The 18,515-nt window shown below is 35.6% G+C and overlaps 1 protein-coding gene across 2 annotated transcripts in view; it reads left to right on the forward strand.

Annotated features, from left to right (window-relative positions):
- The window catches only part of csmd3b (CUB and Sushi multiple domains 3b), a 399,549-nt gene that overhangs the window by 247,640 nt on the left and 133,394 nt on the right, over positions 1-18,515 (forward strand). For both annotated transcript variants that reach the window (XM_083523961.1, XM_083523962.1), the window contains exons 11-21: positions 2,393-2,496; positions 3,284-3,396; positions 8,582-8,764; positions 9,859-10,185; positions 11,720-11,914; positions 12,817-12,955; positions 13,072-13,259; positions 13,706-13,894; positions 14,985-15,101; positions 16,600-16,815; positions 17,329-17,517. In XM_083523961.1, the coding sequence (XP_083380087.1) occupies positions 2,393-2,496; positions 3,284-3,396; positions 8,582-8,764; positions 9,859-10,185; positions 11,720-11,914; positions 12,817-12,955; positions 13,072-13,259; positions 13,706-13,894; positions 14,985-15,101; positions 16,600-16,815; positions 17,329-17,517 (1,960 nt within the window). The remainder of the gene's footprint in view (positions 1-2,392; positions 2,497-3,283; positions 3,397-8,581; positions 8,765-9,858; positions 10,186-11,719; positions 11,915-12,816; positions 12,956-13,071; positions 13,260-13,705; positions 13,895-14,984; positions 15,102-16,599; positions 16,816-17,328; positions 17,518-18,515) is intronic.

Genomic DNA, 18,515 nt, shown 5'->3' on the forward strand with positions numbered 1-18,515 from the left:
CTTTGTTTTGGATAAGAAACTGAAGATTTTTTTGGGGTTTCTGAATTGAATTCTTTGTGTGTGTGCGTGTGTGCGCGTGTGTGCGCGTGTGTGCGCGTGTGTGCGCGTGTGTGCGCGTGTGTGTGTGCCCCAAGAGTGTTCAGCACTAGCATGAGCTAAATCAGTATAAGTTTTTATCATTTTCTCTTTGTGGTAACTCTGATCCAATACACACTATATTCACTCCTGAGTCCTGAGCCTTGCAGACTATTGGAATGGTGTGCAGCAGGTGGTCCAGAGAATGGAATTTTATTATTGATCATATTCTGCAAGCCTAAACTGAAGACAATGAAAATTCGGATGCCCTGGAGCAGTATATTCATGTTTAATATTTCTGCACAGACAAAGCACTATGGAGAGTCAATGGCGACAAGAATTCTACCTTTACTTCGAGGATCTTGCTGAATGCTAAAGTTGTATGAAGCTAAACTAAAAAAAAAAATATTCAGTTCATGTGTGCTAATCAGAGATGTGTACCCTTCACAGTTAAGAGTGTGATAAAAGAAAAAAAAAAAGGGGTGATGCTGAATTTATGTGCATTAAACTGTCCTTCATCTTAGTCATTTACCTGATGAAGTAGGTCATGTCCTTAGTAATGCTGCCATTTTAAGAGTGATTCAGAAAGTACACATGTTGCTGTTTTACAGTAGTTTGTCTTTTAACCTTCTCTACTTTCACGAAGTCCTTAATGTACATAAAGTGTAATTTCCTCCTTTTTTTTTTTTATAAATAAGTAAATTTAGACATATGTATTTATTGCATAATGCACTATAATGGCACGTAGTGTTAATACATATGCCTGGTCTTAGGTTTGAAATATTAAGGCGTTTAATATATATAAGAGGCAGTGAGGGAAGTTACATGCAGTATGTAGCATCATCCTTTTTTATGGGCTACAGAACTGAGCTGATAGAGCCTCTATTATAGTGACTTGATTACTTTTACACATGATATGCAGGTTTATTATAGTCATTCTGTAACTTCTCTTACTGTATAGTAATTTTTAGTTGTAAATGAAATGCCAAAGTACCTATATGACTATAGGAGCAAGAAAACATCTAAATGCGTTATCTGTTCTGATGATATGTATTCAACAAGAGCACTTCAAGTACTGAGTTGGTAGTGCGATGGCCTTTGCAGTGTCCAGGAAAAGGATGACGGAATAGTTTATCTGACAAGTTTTGGAAATGTTAAGCACTTTGTATACAATAAACTGTGTATGCTCTTCCTAGGCCCATTCAAATCTAGGAAAGACATTGTTTTTAATAGTTTTACATTAAAAAAGAATGTGGTTACTTTTATTGATGCAGCAACAGCAACATACCCAAATGCCCTTGCTAGAGCAAGTCAGAGACTTGAAATAATGTTGCGTGTGTGGATTGTGTGTTAGTGGAATGTTTTGTTAGCTACATATCCATTCATATATTCAGAAACGAATTGAAAATGAAATGCATACACAGCTGAAACATCTTTTGTAGTTCCACTCTGGGTTTACAGTGATTACAATTTGGGTTTGAATGTTTTCCTTTTATTCCATTAAATTCTTTTATTCCATAATTGTTCAAGGAAGAAAGTTTATTCTAAGTAAACCTTTTACAGGTTGCCATAAACAAAGCTATCAACTATGAAAAGTATTCATAATAACAATTCAGATAAATTGAGAAACAAATAGACAAGTCTAAAGGACACCTATAATGCAATAGCATGATCTGTATCTGGTTATGCTTAGTATTGCTTGGTACTGCTTAGAATTGCTTTCTGCGATCTGTATGTGAGGTATTGTCTTTCTTTGTCCTCCAAGTTTCATATCTTTTTTCACTCACATGAAAACACGCACAGGAATGTTTTGTTGCATTCCTTAGGATCCCATTCCTGATGTACACTTTTAGTCACAACAAGATGCTCTGTGAGTCTTTCTGTCAGAACGAAGAAAAAACAACAACGGAATATTGTGCCATATGATTGTATGTGCATATCAATCTGTATTCAATTCCCAATGACATATTTACATTCTGTTATGTGTCTTATGTATAGATTATCTACTAAACATTAACTAGCATACACAGGACCATTTAAAAATGTTAAATATTAAATATCTGTAAATAATAACAACAATAAACTGTAGACTTTAGTTGATAGGCCGGTTGAGGACATTCATCTGAGTTTTGGAAAGTTGAATGTATTTAAAAATCTATTAACAAATAAAGCATTAACAAAAAACTATTGCAGCGTTTACTTTTATTTTAAAATGGGTTTCTGTGTATGATTTGCCATTTGTCACATTGCTAATTTAGGCTTTATGCCTTTTTTTTTTTTTTTTTTTTTTTTTTTTTTTTTTTTTTTTTTTTGACAGGTGATTCAGATCAACTTCGAGGAGTTTGACCTGGAGCTTGGTTATGACACTCTGACTATTGGAGATGGTGGAGAAGTGGGAGACCCCCGGACAATCCTGCAAGTGTGCGTGCCTCAGGCTTATCATCTAAACACAATTTAAAAATGTTTTTATAGTATAATTTAACGTATTAATAATCTTTAAATATAACGCATGTTTACTCATAACCTAGTCTGTTTCATTTTATTTGAAGCATTCTTTTAAAGCGCAGGTTTTCATATCAGACACTTCACCTCCTTGTTTTATGTCAGGTGTTTTGGCTCAGGTTTGGTTTACCGTGTTCATGTTTCTGATTTTTTTGTTTCTGTTTGATTGTCTGAACTATATTGATTGTATACTGAATTTCTTTTTTTAATTATTTATACTTGCATCTTCTCTAATAGTAAAGAGGTCACTGTTTTGTTCAAAAACAATATTAAAACAGATAATAGAGCTTCATAACATACCATAAAACTCCACATGCATGTACTGTTTCAATGCAATTAGTTATGTTTGAAACTACAGATTACATGTTTTGATTGCCTGTAAATATTATTCTAAATAGAATAGTTTTGTCTAAGGTTAATTAGCATCAACAGCTTTCAGTGTTGTTTCTTTAAATAATTGCATTGCTTATGGTGTTGGGGTGTTGATGAAATGAACCTGCCTCCATATTCTAACATCAGGTACAAGTTTAGTGGCAGATTGGTACCACATTTGATGTTTACTTTTGCAGTGTAGAAGCAAGATTCTTTGATATAGAAGTGAAGTTTAGACATTCTGGATGATTAAATGTGCATGTATTTGTGGTATAATGCATAATACACATATATGCTAATATGCTACATCTAACTCGTTCACTTGTTTTTTCAGGCTGACAGGGAGCTTTGTTCCAGACCTCATTGTCAGTATGACCTATCAGATGTGGCTTCATCTTCAGTCTGATGAAAGTGTTGGCTCCATCGGTTTCAAGATTAACTACAAAGGTGATGGATATATATGATAATACTATGAATCAATATTGCTTCCGTTGCAGCAGGCAGATGAGTTAGTTGATCTTTGCTTTCAATTGACTCAAGTGTGGCTTCTGTCCTTTTATGGATAAAACTGGACAAAGCAACATTTATTTATTCATTAATTTTAGAATAAAATAATATTTATTATTACGTTTAAATAGTCAGATTTTCCCTTTGTATTATTCCTTTGTGGCTTCAGTGAGTAATATTCAGAGTGAGACTAGCAAGAAAATTCAAAGGAAGAGACTGAGACCTTGTAAAAGATGGAGGAAAAAAGAAACGATAAGACCTCGCAAACAATAGCGGAGCACATTTAATTTGAATGGTACTGTCAAGATTGCGATTCCTTTTTTCTACTTCTTTCAATGAACTCAAGCTTAAAGGGCTAGAAATATTTCTGTATCTGCTGACAGGTGAGTGCAGACTTTTTGTCAAAGGTCATTCACTTTGCGTTTCCAGGAGCAGCATTTGATAGATGTTTAACATAGAGAGTAGCACAAAATCAAGCAGTTCACTTGTCACAGTACAGGTTTGTGTCAAAGCTATGGCTACAGGAACGAGAATTTCGTTTGTTTTTAACATGTGCAATATGTGTTCGAAAGATGCAGGAGTCCCTACATAGCCCATATCTTTGATTATCTCCACCGCCTCAAGGTTTAGTAATAAATTAATGTCAGCGTGATAAACAGCATGCCATCTAGGGTAATGAGAGAGAAACACACATGCACAGAGAGAGAGAGAAAGAGAGAGAATATTTTTTAACTTAAACTAGAAAAAAAGCAATGATAAAGGAACCAAGGGAATTTAACTGTTTTTTCCAGAAATTTTGTTCTAAATAAAAAAGAAAAAAAAAAAAAAATATATATATATATATATATATATATATATATATATATATATATATATATATATATATATATATATATATATATATATATATATATATATATATATATATAATTATTATTATTATTATTTATTTATTTTTATTTTTTTAATCCCTGGAAGCCCTTTTAGATGCAAGTTAGGGAATTAAAATCACAAAGGAATGTAATACATTTTCAGGGGAGCCATGCTTTTCTATATGAACATGAATTTGCTTGCTGTCTGTCTGCCATCACATCTGATATTGGTTCTCTATGTTAAGATAGCAATGTATGAGTCAATAATCCTGTGGGAGGTTACAGTTTATGCTGAGTTGATAGAGTATGATTTACTTTGCCATATGTTTGCCTTTTTTCAGTTAAATATCAAAATGTAAATTGTGTAGGTTTTTCGAGTAAATAAATGCAGACACAAAACTGGCATTTTTATGCATAATAGGAAGATGTAGAAGAACGTGCAAGTTATTGTTATTACGCAAACAAATTATTTACCAATTTAGTCAATGCAAATTTTCACATCGAAATACGATATATGAAAATAATGATATTTTAGATTTTTTTTCCAAGCAGGTGTGCTTTTTAAATATTAAAATATCTGAATAATTAAACATTTTTTTTCAAGGTATCTCCTAAATATTGCATCACTTTCTTTCAGTTGCACCAACTTAATTGATTCTGTCTGGCTTTTAGCCTCAGTTACTTACACTCTAAAACACATAGCAATAGTGAAACGTACCAGAAAGTAAGAAGTTAAAAGGTTTATCCGGGTACATTGCTTAAAATGTATTCCATTATCCCAACTAAAACAAAAATCACCTCTGCAGACTGTAACATTGACATCTGTGCAGATAATGAGAACGCATAGTCAGTGTTGGCTAATCCTCTCTTCACATTTGGGAAGATTTATTATAAAATATTTATACTGAGTTATGAGCTGTATTTACATTGCTTGTTGCGTTTATATTTCTGCTTAAAAGGACATCTAACAAGAGCTGGTTCTGTGCTGATATCTTTCATGTGGTATTTATTTATTTTTTCTGCCTGTGATGATTGTAAAGATAAAACAATGCATCTGATCTGATACCAAGCGTTTGTATCAGGCCCATACTAGCAACAACAAAGCTCGATCAGGTACTAAACAAAATATCTCACATATCAGATCCTACAATTGGCAACAATTGTAACAGTACTTTGAAATATATTTGGGTTGTTTTTTTTGCAATCAAAATGTTTACATGCTAAGATATTTACCTGAATTTCCTTTTTGCAAGGAATAGATGTTTGGTTGTCGGATATGGTGGTGCTGGTTGTATCAGAATTGACTGATAATTAATGTTTTTATATTATTAACAAGAAAAGTGTAATTGTGGCAAAGCAGAGGCACCTTAGCGTTCTAGAGCATCACAGCACACAATAAATTCTCACAGTGTGTGTTTGTAGCTGTTTTAATACTTTTGCAAAGTGTTTGGTGCATCAATGGTAAAAAAAATACAAATAAACTATAAAACTCTGCATCATACGAGGCAAAAATAGTTCACATCCTATATATGTTGCGGTATGGTATGTGAAGATTTGGACCCTGTAGCAACAGTTGGCTTTAAACAGCTTTTTTTAAGATACTAAAATTCAAAAGATGTTCAGTTATGGTGAGATCCAGGTACAACATTAATTACCTTCTATGCATTAATATCTCCATCAGTGGAAGCTTTCCACAATAATATTTAGATAAATGTGTTTGTGCACTCATTTTATGCCAAGCATTGCTATACATTGATTTCAGTAACCATACTCTCGGTTTAACCGGAATTGTGATTGTGACAAGTGTTTAAATATTAGAAATTGTACATTTTCACTGAATTGTTTATGGCCTCTTCTAACTAAACATAAAACTGCAAGACACTGTAAAGATTCTTAAATGAATTTAAGTAAAAATGGTGCACTTGTTTCACACAGAGTGGTCTTATACTTCCTCACCAGCTGTGTTTTGTAGGAAGGAGTAATCAAACATCTAATTAAAGAACGCTATTAAGGGACATGCACTTCAATAATATTTTCTTCACACTTTATCTTATGTTATTATTCCAAACTGCTACTCCGGAAAACCTTTTTTATAAACGGACCTGCTTTATAAGCTCATTTGAAATGAATTGATAGAACAGATGAAGGGTTATTGCCCAGCGTGTTTGGTTGTGTAAACATCACTTCTTCAGGCTCGCCTATGATTGGCTTGAGCGAAAGATGTTCGAGCGCAAATCAGCAACAGTAATTGACTTTGGAATAAGAGATGCATGAAGGAAAATATAATTGAAATGAGCCTCCGTCCATGACGCCGAAGATCGAGGTATATCTCCAGTTTAAAGAATGTTATGAAATAAAAAATGGTTACCTGACGTTTATGTGAAGGGTGATTTAATGAGCCCAACAACAGTTCAGGTATATTTCACGGATGGTATAATTATATGGTAATTACAGCAATAAAAACGAACTTCCCACAGCATAACCTTTACAGGGATCTGTGTATTTATTTCTAAATATATATAAAATCCCTGTTGGATGCTAATGTATGTGTACTCTTATCCAGCTTGGCCTGCTGAAATCCTGAGGCAGCCAGGCATAAAAGTCCGTCATGTTGAGTAGCTCTATAGCTTTTGGATTCCCAGCTGACTCGTCCCATGTCCACCATTCACGTAAGAATAGCGTTATCTGACACTATGGTTTCCTGCAGACAATTTGTTCTACATGTTGCTGCCGTCGTAAAGCACAAAGCAGTAAATATGGTCTAACCTTCCTCAGCCCTGCCTGCAGACTGAAGCAGTGAGCAGGGCATTGTGGCACTCATAAAGAGTGTCAGACAGGAAATTAATGCCATACATCACACACTGGCCAAAGACTTCTATAGAGAAATCTCTTTCCGATGAGCCCCAGCGCTAATTTACCCCAAATATAATTTACTGGAATTATGCTTTCGTCCTCCTCACCTAGTCTTTTATGCATGAAGATCACAATATAGTTCACAATTGGGGGTCTGCAGGAACACATAATGCCCTCTCCATGAGACTAGCAAGCAGTGAGTGGGCACTGTGCAAGGTGGGGGTACCATCGAAGTAGGATGATGAGGTCAGGCTTTTGCAGGACATCTGTCAAATGTGTGCTTTGTCTAAATGACTCCTTTGTGGCCCAGATCTTTCTACTTTAATAGTAGTCTTTTTATTTTAAACACCCACCTACATCATTTCAATCATGTTAAAGTCAGACCATCCCAAAAACTGCAGCTTGTGATTTTCTTTAAGTAATTTGTGGTGTATTTTGAGGCAGGTTTTAGACTTCTGTCTGTTTTAGAGTAAAAAAACTTTTCATCTTCAGTGTCTTGACTGATTGTGGCACTTTTGCTAACATTTGGAATGTGATCTCCTGTCTGGCTGGTTCTTGTGCCACTGACTTCCATACACCCACAAAGCATAGTAGTTCTACACTAATGCATAACAGTTGGCAAGGTGCTTCATCTGCATACTTGTTTGATGATTGTGGAAATTGTAGCACAGTTCCAAAATGCCTCCAACTTATCAGGATGTTGTTTTGCACACTCCATTCCATCAGACTTTTGAGATGCAAAGAGATGTCTCTTTTAGGCAGATCATGTTTTTGCCAACAGCATTGAAGAGCAGAACAGTGTACAGTCGTCAATTCCTGCATCCTTAGTGTCATATAAGAGTTTTGCTTTGCTTTTCTAGCCAGCATATTGAAAGTTCTCTCAGTTCACCATAACTACCATTTCCTAATTACACTTTATGACAGTAAATCTTTTTACAAGCTACTATTGCATTGTACGTGCATTTCAGATTATTTATTGTATTTATTTTCAGACCCTTCTTTACCTGCTTCATCCTGATGGTTTGTTTAATTTGAAGAGTCAGAGAATTTAGCTAAGGTGCCCAAACTTTTGCATTCAAAAGTAACAAGTATGTTTTAGGTATAAAAGAACATTTAAAGCAATGTCTGTGGAGCAAAGTGTTTTTTTTATGCAAAACAAAGAGAATAAAGGCAAACTAAAGAAAGCATATTTTGGTGCTTCTTTTTGTCAATGTCACAAGGGAATTCCTCAGCTTTGGGACAAAAAGCCATTAAAGCAATATCATGCACTTATATTTTGCATCATGAATAATAATTTGGCTTTGCTTAATTTCAAGTACATTATACGAGGCTGCATTGTGACGTTTATGTCCTTAAAAATGCTATTGAATTAAAACGTACGGTTTATTCATCCTTTATAGAAATTGATAAGGAAAGCTGTGGTGACCCTGGCACACCACTCTATGGGATGAGGGAAGGAGATGGTTTTTCTAATGGAGATGTACTGCGATTTGAGTGTCAGTTCGGCTTTGAGCTGATCGGAGAGAAGACTATTTCCTGCCAGAACAACAACCAGTGGTCTGCCAACGTCCCAATTTGCATCTGTGAGTAGCAGCTCTAGATAATAAGACAAGCTATATCACCCTATTACAGAAATATCTTTGTTAAAACTAAATAAAATGTTATTCTTATTCTTCATTTGAGATACCCGTTAAATATGAACTGATTGGCTTTGAATGCCTAAATGTCTCATTTCAACAACATTTAATGCTGAAATTTAGCGGTCCGAAAGTCCACAGGCAAATTTTCTTCCACTTCTAATTGGAGTTGTGAACAGAACAGGCCTATTTATAGCATGCAAGCCCATCCATGGCATATGCAACATTAATATTTCACATCGAATCTAATTGCCTGCAGTAGGTGAGCTTATGGCTAGAATTATTTAAAAGAAATTATTTGTTAATTTTAATTAAGTACATTTACTTAAGGCATGATATTTGTCCCCACTTCCTTTTATTTTGTTGGTTAGGACTGTATTTAGCGAGACTATGTAAACATTGACATGACTTTCCATAAAGTTACCCAATTGTTGCACGTTGCACGAACTAAAAGCATCTTAAAAATGTTTTCCTTTCTCTATCATTTCAGTTTAATCTAGTTTTGTCTAGACTATTCTGCTTTAGTCTTATCTCTTATTGTATCTATAGTACAAAAAGTTATTCTATTCTATTCTATTCTATTCTATTCTATTCTATTCTATTCTATTCTATTCTATTCTATTCTATACTTTTCCAGTCTATTCCTTTCTATTATATACTTTTCTAGTCTATTCTAGTCTAATATACTTTATTTTATCCCAGATAATTCTGTTCTAGTCTAGTCTAAACTAATTATATCTAATCTGTTATATTATGTTCTGTAATTAGATTCTATTCTGTTTTACATGATTTTGGTCTATTCTTGTCTATGCTTGTCTAGTCTATTAATGGCAGGTCCAGTCAAGCATATTCTTTACTATTGTATTATAGTCTCTTGTATAGGTCTGTTCTATTCTAGTCAGCTCACTATTCTATTCTATTCTATTCTATTCTATTCTATTCTATTCTATTCTATTCTATTCTATTCTACAGTTTGTTTGATTCCGTTCTCTTCTACTCTGCTCTAGTCTATTCTGTTCTGTTCTGCTCTGTTCTTTCAGTTCCTTGTCTTTCCAACTTCACTGCTCCTATGGGCACAGTCCTTTCTCCTGATTATCCAGAAGGATATGGGAACAACCTCAACTGTGTGTGGCTGATTCTATCAGAGGCAGGCAGCCGCATCCACTTGGCCTTCAATGACTTTGATCTGGAGGCTCCTTACGATATCCTGACAGTGAAAGACGGTGAGCTGCTGGACTCTGCCGTCCTGGGCCGCTTCACTGGAGCCGAGGTTCCATCCCATCTTACCAGCAACAGCAACATCCTGAGGCTGGAGTTCCAGGCTGACCACTCCATGTCTGGCCGAGGCTTTAACATCACCTACAGCAGTGTGTATCTCATTCATTGTGTTTTACAACAAACTATGGAATTGCATGATATCCCAAGCATTTTATAGTCTTACTCTAAACTAGAAGCAATATTTAAATAGGGGTTGTGCTTATATCAAAACTTTCAAATGCATTTTTCCTTTAAAAAAGCAGCAATTTATTTGACATTACTTAGTTGTAAATGCATAATTAAAAATATCATAGAGCAAATAATTTCACTATTATTATTATTATTATTATTATTATTATTATTATTATTATTATTATTATTATTATTGTTGTTGTTGTCAATAATACTACTGCTAGTAATAGTAATTGGCTACTATTAGTAAGTCCCCTATTCCCCTATTTATAAGGAGAGTAACAGTGACTTAAAAAAAACTACATAGTTTTCAAACAGGATAACTTTTCCAGTAACCTTTTCAGTGGTTTTATCCTTAGACAAAAAGAACCCAAAGTGTTATATTTAGCCATTTTATGATGATTTTTTTTGTGCAGCTAATATGCTGTGAAATCTAGAAATGCCTACAGAGCATCGCCTTATTCACATTTAGCAAAAACATTTTATTAGAAAAAATGTATCTTAATTCTTTTTTCTGTAAATGAGGGCAAAGTGCTTGTTTTTACAAAGCATATTAGGCTGCTCTCATTAGGATGTGGTGTAGGACATGACCTCCATAATGGACAGACACTTTGCTCTGGGTTGTGAGTAAAAAGCTGTCACAAATGTGATGGAGCTCTGTTAAATCTTTATTTGTTCTGACAAATATGGTGTCCTTCTTTCAGGCTTTTCTTGTCACTTGACATCCATCAGTCAGTCAGATAGGCAAATTGAGTGCTCTACATCCAAGCCATCTGCCACAGATCCAGTTTCTGCTTTCTGCAAGTTCTAAAATAAAACTGTAAAAAAGAATCATGTCAAGAGCTTCAAGTAGATTAATAAACAATACTCTTTAATGTTCAGTGCAGCTTCAGTCGTGTTGCTTAGTGCTGAAAATGTAAGTAAAAAAAGAACCACTTGTGAGGAGAATTTTTACCTCCTTGTTTCTGTGTTTTTTTCTTGTTATTGCCTTATTTCCTAATGACTCCGCATCCAAAAGACTCATGATGAGTATTCAAGCAGTGAGAAATTTTTTTTTTTATTAGACATTAACATCTTCAAGATGTACTGTACTTTACTATAGTGCTAAATCAGTGACACTTTAGGGTGAGATTGTATCTGGGCTTCATTATCACATTGCTTTAAAAACCAGTGCAGATGTATGCAGAAGGCAATTATTTGTAGGCGATCTTCCATATAAGAAAAATCTATTCTGGAGCATAAAATAAAATAACTGAAACAGATTTTTCTTTTAAAATGGCATCACATCAAACACCACTATGGAGCGATTATCAATGAACATAGCATCTCCTGAAAGTGTATTATATAATTACCGTGACAGTTTTATGTTTAGGCTATGCCAGTTTGAATATAATATGGAAGTGTTGTGAAGGGTTTTTTATGCTTCGCCTATTTATTTTTCTCTACAAACAGCATTTGGGCATAACGAGTGTCCGGACCCTGGAATTCCTCTAAATGCCCGGAGATTCGGTGACAGCTTTCAACTAGGCAGCTCAATCTCCATCATCTGTGAGGATGGATTCATTAAGACACAGGGAGCAGAGACTGTGACCTGTGAGCTGAACACCGGCAAGGTGATGTGGAGCGGACCTATCCCAAAGTGTGAAGGTAATTTTACTGGCTCCCGTCTACAGGCAGCAGCTGTGAAGGGCAATTACTACAGTATCCCTTTTTACCTATGCAGAGGATGTGAGTGTGAATGGACTAAAGAGTGAGAGGCTATGGCATGTAAGAAACCAGACCTGAATATAAGAATGAGATTAGACCACACTTAAAATTTCTGTCCCTCTCTCTCATTCTGGGCTTCAGTTCCAAAGCTGAAGATGAATACAATTTATTGTTGTAGTACTGCATATACAATGCTTTGTTTCTTTATTTACTGTTCATCTTAATCAAAATGCAATAACGGAAAAATAGACACATAAAAGAACCTTGCATATGATTTCTTTTTTTTTTTTTGTCCAACATTATCAGTTTACTTGTTTTCTGTCCTGTGCACCACCAACTACTCACTATCATAAAAGAATATACACGTGCTAAAATAGACCATGGCTTATAAAAATTATTTTACTACTGTACATAAAATAAATCAATTATTATATATTCTTTGTTTCAAACTGTCAATTTTTTGTTATTATTACTATTATTGTTACCTTCTTGGAATATGATATTCTGATGGTATTTGGTTTGTAATGTCCCAAATAATTGGCCATATTATGACAGCAGGCTGTAAACACATCCTGAGGTGACATGTCTGTTTAGGTATTGAGTGTTTCACAACATTATTACAGAGAAAGCTCAAACTCCATATGGAGAATGATATATTATTGCTTTGCAAATGTTATTTTCTGTTATTTCTGGTAATTTGAACTTCTGTGGATTTAGTTGCTATGTTTTGGCAAAGCAAATTTTGAACAGTCAAAAAATGTAGTTTTTCTGACAAAAGTTTTTTTTCCGGAATCACATTTAACCTTGCTGTTTATCAATGCACTTTTATATTCTTTCTGCAGCTCCCTGTGGAGGTCACTTCTCTGCCCCGAGTGGGGTCATCTTGTCTCCTGGTTGGCCAGGCTATTACAAAGACTCTCTCAGCTGTGAATGGGTCATAGAGGCGGAACCAGGACGCTCTATCAAGATCACTTTTGAAAAGTACCTTCGTGCACACTTATTCAAGAATTTAAAACTTGTGTCCTACACAAAAGTCTTTACTTTGCTTTACTAAAAGTGTTTTACTAAGTTCATATGCAAAAATCTTACTTTTACAGGTTCCAGACAGAGTTGAACTGTGATTTCCTGGAGATTCATGATGGGCCTAATCTTTTGTCTCCACTGATCAGTTCATTTAATGGCACACAAGTTCCACAGTTTCTGTTTAGCAGCAGCAACCACCTCTACATGCTCTTTACTACCGACAACAGCCGCTCCAACAGCGGCTTCAAAATCCTCTATGAGAGTAAGAACACTGGCAGTTTAACATGGATTTAAAACATTAAGTCCTAAATCTCTGCTTTTTGCTTGGATTGCTTGGTTTCCATGATCTCATATACTGCCATAACTGAATAATATACGCAATATACATGAATGAAGTTTATTGATTAATATTAAGTCATTGGGTGAAAACATTAACAAGTAAATAATTGTATTAGATTTAACCTTGCATTAATAAACACTTTCAGTCTTCTTGAGCTCGTAACTTGATAAGCCCCTTATCCAAGAGTGGAGCAGAAATGCAAATCACTCTTAAAGCTATTAAACAACCAACATCTGCTAGTATGCTTCACTTGATTTTGTCCTTACGTTGTTGGTTTGCTACTCAGTTTTCCAGCTGACATTATTTTTTTACATTTAAAACCACTTGTTATAATGTTCCACTATGATTATCTCCTGCTCTATGTGTAGGTGTGACAGTGGATGCGTACTCATGCCTGGATCCTGGGATTCCTGTCAACGGTTTGCGTTATGGCCAGGACTTCTCCATCGGTTCCACAGTTTCTTTTGGCTGTGACTCTGGGTATCGACTCAGCCATGAGGAGCCCCTGGTGTGTGAAAAGAATCACTGGTGGAGTCACCCTCTACCTACTTGTGATGGTACGTATTCAGCTGTGGTCCATCAATTTAGCACTAAAGCAAAAAAGAAGTGGATTCCCTAATCACTTCAAATGAGGTCAGTGACAAAGCAATTTTAGAGGGAAAAAAGGACGTTGACTGCAGCAGGCAACAGGCTGCATTTGTCACATCACAGTGGACCTGCACCCGTATTGACACCTCAGGTAAATTGTAGCCTGATGAAATAGGTTACACGTGTCAAAGCTCTTTTGGTAGCCTGTCCTTTCTTTTTCCAATTACGTTATGTTCCCTATTCTGAGGGGACCAAATTAAGACTATGCAATTCAATGGGAGGCCATTAGGCAGACAGTGAAGAGGCTATTTACCACGATGGCTGCTGCAGCTGATAGAAGCTGATTTGCTCACCAGTTTAAGTCATTCAGGAGATTTCTTTAGGAATGTACTTTTCCTGTTTAAGCCTTTTAAAGGATCCTTTCTGGAAAAACAAGAACCTTGTGCAGACAGCACTGAGCATTTTTCACTATGAAATGTTTTTTTTTTTTTTAAGACATTGATTTCTTTTTATTTGGTTATTTGACTTGAGCTATATTATTCAGTAACTAGATGAACTCTGTGATTTACTGAATGATTAACTCTATGAAACACTGTGATATACATTTTAAAGGTGCTTCTAAGGAGAGTTGGATAAACAATGCTTAAGACTGAGGTGGATTTGAGAAACACACTTTAATTACAAATAAAGGGAAAAGAATTAAACAGCCCAGATAAGAGTGTGAGGTCAAAGTGTAGCCCAATATTAAGCTTTATAGCAAGACTCTATTAGAGTTGTCAGTAATTACTGATCCTCTAATGATATTGCTTTGGATAGATAAGTGGAAGTGCTCAAAAGAAGGATCAGTTTCTCTAGTGAGTTGAGAGAGCTACACAACAATGTCTTTGCCTGGCTAAAATATCATTTGCTTTCTTTGCTTGTACCTCCATTATCCAAAGAGGATAGTTTGTCAGACAGGTCAATTAGGTCTTAAGTGTCCATTGCTACATATTGTAGTGCAGAGCAGGATTTCGAAGAGCAAGTGAGAATTGCTGATTGTGGTTCTGCTCTGCCATGCAGCACTATGTGGAGGTGATGTGAGAGGGCCGGGTGGTACCATTTTGTCTCCGGGTTACCCTGAGGTTTACCCCAGTTCGCTCAACTGCACCTGGACTGTGGAAGTCAGCCATGGCAAAGGTAAATCACACACACACACAAACTTGCACACACCAGCATTTCCATTACTATGATTATGTGATTGTAGGTTGTTCTTTTGAGAACACTTCAGTATCTGAATTAGGGATTTGTCAAATCCTTTCCTTTCATAAAGTATAAGAATTTTTTTTTTTTGTGGTACTCAGGGGAATCATGAAACATTTTATTTATCTCTGTTTATGTCGATTTCTGCTGTGTGCTGCTAGCATTAACTCTAATACATTAAAGATGTTATTGCCAGCCTGAGCATGCAGAGCCATATCAGCAAGCATGGTCTTTAAAAATGAGATCATTTGCCTTGAATTGCACTTTGACTCTCAGGTCTAGAACCTGGTTAATAAGAGAAAAAAATATATTTTCTGGGCTCGTTTCTAACTCACTTGGAAACATTATGTGCATTTTTCACAGAGCTGAAGTGATCTCATGTGCAATTGCTCCACATTCCAAAATACTCTCATTTTGACTCATTTTTAAGGATCATATGTGAAGATCTCGTCATTTTTATAAGAAAGAGCACGGTATCAGATCAACACCTGGTACCAGTATCAGTACTTCTCTAATCAAAATCTAGGATATTAAATGAATTTTATTTCAGTAATTTAAAAATGAAAATATATATTATTCATGAAGACTTGAATTCAATAATTGCTCGTCCATTGCTAGCTAAAGGATAAATCTTTCCATTTTAATAATCCAGTTGTCTTTTTTGCCCTCATAAAACACACCAATGCTTATATAACCATTTTAGCCTTTCGACAGTAAACATAAATTGTCATTATGTGCATCCTGAATCTTTGGCTCCTTGAAAAGACTTTTGATGCATTTACAAACACCTTCTACAAGTCAGGTGTATACAATGAAAGCCAATGATGAGACCGTTTCCTTGTACTCCCTGTAGCACATTTCAGGGTGTGTTTGCCTCCAGGTAGTTCACATTAACTTACTGTACTGGATTGTGAACATGCTTTTTGATTTGCCTAATGCTGCGGACACACGTGTGAATTGGCAAATGAATGGGGAACAAGCTCCTGAGATCTATTAAGCGGTGATGCTGAAGTCTTCCTGAGGATGAACTGCAGGGAATGCAGAATGAGGTTCTGTTCTACACCCTGCTCTATAAAATATCATTGCACAAGCTTTGAGTTCTGAATAATGAAAGTTTTTTCGAATTTTAATTTCCCAAAGCTGATAAAGTATTCAGAATGGAAGGTCATTATGTTTCAGAGAAGAATCGTGCAGAATTGAAATGCTCCTCTTTCCGTCTAACACTCGTTGAAAAAAGAACAACCTTGAGTCTCTTTATAAGGGTCTCACCTTCAACATGAAGATAAAGATGTTTCTTAGGTATCCAGAGCCTTTTGAAACTTTAGCAAGTTGTGCAGGTTTATCTGATAAATCTACTTAGATATTTCTGCTTCTTTTTTTTTTCATATCTATTGAATAGCTGATATTGTGCTGGTTTGATTCTTTTCCCCAACAGGTGTTCAGTTCAACTTTAACACCTTCCATCTGGAGGACCACCATGACTATCTGCTTATCACAGAGAACGGGAGTTTTGTGCACCCGCTCGCTCGCCTCACAGGTTCAGAGCTGCCGTCGCCTATTAATGCAGGCCTGTATGGCAATTTCAAGGCCCAGCTGCGCTTCATCTCTGATTTCTCCATCTCCTACGAGGGCTTCAACATCACATTCTCAGGTCTGCCCTGTACATTGTCTGATGCTAAGACTACGGCTGCACTGACGTGACTATCCAGCACTTTTTACACAACATTGCTCTGTCCTTGCAGACTTATATAAAACTTTATGAAGTTGTTATTGATGCATAACTCCTAATATGCTTCTGGGTACAGGTCACTTCACTTGAGTTTGTCATTATCATTAATGAGCTGCTATATGCTTAATAGTCAAAGGGTCTTATTTTTATGTTCAAATCCAGGGCTTTGATGCCATGTTCATATTTAATGTACCTTACAGGCTTCCTCTGTGGAATTACCTGCATTTATTCACTTAACTGCTAATGACAATTTATATAAGTGTACATTTATAATTATCCCAGTTTACATTGTAATGTAGGCATTAAGCTCATAAAGCTGTGTAGTACCTACTGTAGATTGCTGCCAGTGGTGGCATGCATAATTAAAAAAAAAACACTTCTAAATAGAGTATAAATATATAATTTATATCAATCATCTAATGCCTATGTTACTAGAGTACAATCTGGAGCCATGTGAGGATCCAGGAGTGCCACCATTTGGCCGCCGTAATGGTTACAGCTTTGATATTGGGGATACACTTACTTTCTCTTGCAACATGGGATACCGTTTGGAGGGGGCACCAGAGATCATTTGCCTGGGAGGGGGCCGGCGGATGTGGAGCGCACCTCTGCCAAGGTGTGTGGGTACGTTGTCAACTGTTTTCATTCATTTTCTTTCCTCAATATTTTCTAGTGTTTGGGCAGACTGAACCACATGGACTTATCAGATGTTACAGAATTCTAGTAAGAAATCATAATATAGACAAAATTGATAAACATATTTAAATGTTAATGAATTATATATCTTTATTGAATAATATTGCATTAATTCGTCTGTTGAATAACGTTTGGTCTCTCCATATTAAACTCAGTTAAAGTCATTTATCAATTTTAGTTCTTTTTTGATGACAGTGTGTGTCTGTCACATTAACAAAAAAGTAGCATCTCTGTGGTAAATAAATGTTCTTGACTTTAAAGGCATCCTAAAATGGTTTAATTTAAACTAAACCAAGTCTGGTATGACCTCTTATTTGTAATTGTTCCATTTCATTCACAAGTCAAAGTTTACTTTGATAGGTCAGTACAGAAGTAATCACTGTATTTTCCTTTTCAGTGAATTGGCTTTTCCACTGAGCCAATTTTCCTTTTATTCAATTTTTGTGTGAGCCCAGTTTAGCTGAAAAGGCAGAAAAGTAGTTTGCCGTGAATGCTAGCACTTAACCATAGATGCTGGCAACTTTGTTGTAAGTCTGGTAAATACCAGAAGCTTAAATCTCCATGAACAGGTTTTAGCCTGTTTGAGCCCCCTTTTTAGTGCAGACCGAAATTTTGTTTGAGGGGAAATAGTTTGTAGTAATTAATATAAATCAGTTTAAGCCTTTCACATATATAACCAACCATACCAGCTTACATTGCATATTCCCTGAATTATAGCAAAATTACATGCAAACACACAGAGTGACTGTACAATTTTGCTGCAGACATATTACTATTTCTCAAAAGGAGCATGCAAAACATTTCTATTGGGGTCTGAGCCCCCTAAGAGTTGAAGTTAGAAACCTTGAATTATTACAGAAAGAGACTAGATTACATAGTGTTGCATTATATAAATGAAAGCCACAAGAAGGCAATATCACACATGG

This window comes from Silurus aristotelis (assembly GCF_946808225.1).
Source record: "Silurus aristotelis genome assembly, chromosome: 21".
NCBI lineage: Eukaryota > Metazoa > Chordata > Actinopteri > Siluriformes > Siluridae > Silurus > Silurus aristotelis.